General features: G+C 71.2%; 1 protein-coding gene across 3 annotated transcripts; it reads left to right on the top strand.

Moving 5' to 3' along the window:
• Positions 1–732: 732 nt before the first annotated feature.
• Positions 733–3255, top strand: LOC121672291 (early growth response protein 3). Of its 3 annotated transcripts, XM_042044892.1 has the most exons (3): positions 941–1026; positions 1694–1798; positions 2080–3255. In XM_042044892.1, the coding sequence occupies exon 3, from the start codon at positions 2088–2090 to the stop codon at positions 3117–3119; it is 1032 nt and encodes a 343-aa protein (XP_041900826.1). In that variant the 5' UTR covers positions 941–1026; positions 1694–1798; positions 2080–2087; the 3' UTR covers positions 3120–3255. The 3 variants fall into 3 exon arrangements, with proteins under 3 accessions (XP_041900825.1, XP_041900826.1, XP_041900827.1); XM_042044891.1 differs by lacking the exon at positions 1694–1798 and having other exon boundaries at positions 733–1026; XM_042044893.1 differs by lacking the exons at positions 941–1026; positions 1694–1798 and adding an exon at positions 1187–1258.
• Positions 3256–3959: the final 704 nt, after the last annotated feature.

The raw sequence follows: 3959 nt of genomic DNA, 5'->3' as shown, positions 1-3959 counted from the left end.
TGCAGGATGCCCGGTACCCCTTTTCCGGTGCAGGATGCCCGGTGCTTGGTGCAGGAAGCCCGCTCCCCCTCATCCGGTGCGGGATGCCCGGTCCCCATTGTCCGGTGCACTATGCCCGGTACCCGGTACCCCTTCCCCGCTGCAGCATGCCCGGTGACCGATCCCCTTTGCCCGGCGTCTTGTGCCCCGTCCCCCTTGCTCGGTGCAGGATGCCCCGTTCCCGGTCCCCCTTTGGCCGGTATCCGGTGCCCGGTCCCCCTTGGCCGGTGCAGGGTCCCCGGTCCCCCTTGCCCGGTCCCCTGTCCCCCGTCCCCGCGCGCGCCGGCCCCGCTTCCTGCTCTCTCCAACGTTCCATTGTGCGGAGCTTCCATTGTGACGTCTCGGCCTCGGCTCGGCTTTGTCTGTCCATATATGGGCAGCTACGTCACGGAGCCCTCTGCATAAAGGCCCCGCGGAGTCCCCGGCGGAGCAGTCGGGCGGCAGCGAAGGAACCGGCGAGCGGAGCGGGGCCGAGCGCGGGGGGAGCGGGGCCGGGGCCGGGAGCCGGCGAGAGAGAGAGAGAGAGAGCGAGAGGAGGGGTTAAATCCTCCCCCCCCCAACCCCCCCAGCTTCTACAACCACATCTGCCAGCCAGATCGCCCCCTCCCCCTCGAGGAAACACCACCAAGGGACCCACGGAGGACCGCGCCCCCCCCGCGCCCCCTCCTCCGCGGCCACCCCCGGCCCCCCCCCCCGCCCCCCCCCCCCCCCCGCCGCCCCCGCCCCAACTTTTCTTCTTGCATGATTTCCCTCGCACGGATTTGCCACTCGGATGTTGTTTCCTCGGGAGCTGAGCTCGGAGCCACGTTGAACCAGCCTTTTCCTCCAGTGCTATGACAGGCAAACTACTGGAGAAGCTGCCGGGGACCATGAACACTTTGATGAACCAATTGCCTGACAATCTGTACCCAGAGGAGATCCCCAACTCTTTGAATATCTTCTCCAGCACCAGCGACTCGGTGGCTCACTACAACCAGATGGCTGCAGGTAAAGGGAGGGGGGGGGAAGGAAAATGGGGAAAAGGCGGGGGGGGGGGGGGCCGGGGGGGGGGGGGGGATGGTTGGGGTTGGGGTCCGTGGGGGGGCGGGGGGCCGGGGGGAAGGGGGGGGGGGGGGGCCCCCCCCCCCCCCCGCACCCACCCACCCCTTTCCTCGCCGTGTCTCCGCGCGATCGCTGCAGGGCTCCGCCGAGCGCTGCTGCCGCCGAGCCGCCGCCGCAGGTACGGGGACGGCGGCCGGGCTCCGTGGGGAGGAGGACCCGGGTGGAAAAGCTGGAGGGCCGAGGGGCCATGGGGAAGGCCGGGCACCCCCGTGTCGCGCAGGGGCCACCCGCCCGCGCCGGGATCCGCGCGGGTGCGGAGGCGCCGCGGACGCGCGTGGCCGTGGCAGCCGCCCCCCCACACCCCGCAGCGGCGGCGGCGGCAGCGTGGGCTCCCCGGGACGCGGCGCCGACTTTCCCGGAGCGCGGGGTTGGGGGAAACGGGGAGGAGGGGGGGGGGACAGGAGAGAAGAAGGATCTGGGGGGCACAGGTGAGCGCCGAGGGCGGCGGGGGCGGGTGCTCCCCGCGTGTCCCCGCTCCCACGCGGAGCCCCGCCAGGCTAAAAACACCCCCCCTACCCATCCCCGTGTTTCTCCTCGCCGGGGCTCGGCGCAGGGAAGGCGGCGAGTTGGTAACGGCGTCGGCGGCCGCAGCCCCGGCTCCGCGGAGTGCCCAGCGCTGCCGGGGCTGGACGGGGAGGAAGCCTACCTGTAGCCGCAGGTACCTCCTTCTCCCGGCGGGGCGGCGGTGGGGTGTCCCCCCCACCCACCCACCCACCCAGGGCAGCTCCTCGAGGGGGCGGCGCGGGCGGCCCCGCATCGTCGGGACCCCGGGCAGGCAGCGCCGCATACGCGGGGTGGAAGCAGCGAGGGGAAGGGGGGGGAGCAGGGCGAGGGGGAAGCGGTGCATCCCCGCTCCCCGGAGCATCCCCCGGTGCGTCCCCGGTGCTCCCCCCCGGGCCCTCCCGGCTCACCCTGCCCCGCTTCTCTCGCACTTTGCAGATAATGTTATGGACATTGGCTTAGCGAACGAAAAGGCCGGTCAGGAATTGTCCTCCTACTCGGGCACTTTTCAACCCGCCCCGGGCAACAAGACTGTCACCTACCTGGGGAAATTCGCTTTCGACTCGCCCTCCAACTGGTGCCAGGACAACATCATCAGCCTGATGAGCGCCGGCATCCTGGGGGTGCCGCCGTCCTCGGGCGCGCTCACCAGCACGCAGAGCACGGCGGGCAGCATGGGGCCGCCGCAGGGCGAGGTGGACCAGATGTACCCTGCGCTGCCACCCTACTCCTCCTGCAGTGACCTCTACCCAGAGCCCGTCTCCTTCCACGACCCCCAGAGCAACCCCGGCCTCACCTACTCCCCTCAGGATTACCAGGCGGCCAAGCCCGCCTTGGACAGCAACCTCTTCCCCATGATCCCAGACTATAACCTCTACCACCACCCCAACGACATGGGCACCATCACGGAGCACAAACCCTTCCAGAGCTTGGACCCCATCCGCGTCAACCCGCCCCCCATAACCCCGCTGGAGACCATCAAGGCCTTCAAGGACAAGCAGATCCACCCGGGTTTCGGGGGGCTGCCGCAGCCGCCCCTCACCCTCAAGCCCATCCGACCCCGCAAGTATCCCAACCGGCCCAGCAAGACGCCGCTCCACGAGCGGCCCCACGCCTGCCCCGCCGAGGGTTGCGACCGCCGCTTCTCCCGCTCCGACGAGCTCACCCGCCACCTCCGCATCCACACGGGCCACAAGCCCTTCCAGTGCCGCATCTGCATGCGGAGCTTCAGCCGCAGCGACCACCTCACCACCCACATCCGCACCCACACCGGCGAGAAGCCCTTCGCCTGCGAGTTCTGCGGCCGCAAGTTCGCCCGCTCCGACGAGCGCAAGCGGCACGCCAAGATCCACCTCAAGCAGAAGGAGAAGAAGGCCGAGAAGGGCTCGGGCGGGCAGCCCCCCGCCGCGCCCCCCACTGCCACCGCCACCACCTCGCCCCCCGTCGCCCTCGCCCCTGCCGTCACCACGTGCGCTTGAGGGATTGTGGGGGGCGGCGCGGTGGCACCCCTTCTCCTCCCCTTGCCCTCGGCACCGCTCCGGGGGGAACCCCGCGGTGTTCAGGATACCGGGGTTGTGCTGCGACGGGTCCGCTCTGCCCGCACCCGGATTGACCGGGTCCAGGCTGCCCGCACCTGGATCCTGCCTGCACTTGGATCGACGGGACCCGCACTGCCCGCACCCGGATTGCCCGGACTCGCGCTGCCCGCGCTGGGATTGCCCGCACCACCTGGATCCCGGCTGCCTGCTCCCGCACCTTCCACATCCCGGCTGCTTCCACCTGCACCGCCCGGGGCCGGGCCGCCCGCACTGCCTGGATCCCGGCTGCCAGCTCCCGCAACTCCCGGATCCCGGCTGCCCACACCCGCACCTCCCGGGGCCGGGCTGTCCGCACCCTCCTGGCCCGGCTCTCCCGGATCCCTGCTGCCCGCACCCTGTGTCCCGGATCCCTGCTCCCGCACCTGGATTACTCGCACCGCCCGGATCCCGGCTGGATTGCCCCATCCCGACTTTCCCGGCTCCGACTCTCCCGCACCCCACGGCCCTCACCCGGCACGTCCCGGGTCCATCCCGCCCGGCCCGGCTCCGGGCTGCCCGCGCGGCGGATCCCGGGAATAATCCCGGCTGACCTGGATGCCAGGGCTCGGTCCGACTCGCCCGCCCTGTCGGGGCTGGGTGCTCCAGGATCGGGCCCCTCCCCGGTCCCGTGCTGCCCGGCTGCCCCGGGGCTGGGCGCTCCAGGATCCGTGAGAGGATGGCTGGATGGATGGATGGATGGACGGATGGATGGATGGATGGATGGACGGATGGATGGATGGA

The sequence above is a fragment of the Corvus kubaryi genome, unplaced genomic scaffold (genome assembly GCF_017639235.1).
Source record: "Corvus kubaryi isolate FWS band 111438036 unplaced genomic scaffold, C.kubaryi_AGA036_p1.0 47123, whole genome shotgun sequence".
Classification (NCBI taxonomy): domain Eukaryota; kingdom Metazoa; phylum Chordata; class Aves; order Passeriformes; family Corvidae; genus Corvus; species Corvus kubaryi.
Note: the sequence above shows the minus strand (reverse complement) of the source record. Positions and strands in the feature narration are given on the sequence as shown.

Coding starts and splice junctions, on each gene's coding strand:
- LOC121672291 (XM_042044891.1), top strand. CDS start 873: ATGACAGGCAAACTACTGGAGAAGCTGCCGGGGACCATGAACACTTTG. Junction 1,027..2,079: donor CTACAACCAGATGGCTGCAG/GTAAAGGGAGGG, acceptor CGCACTTTGCAG/ATAATGTTATGGACATTGGC.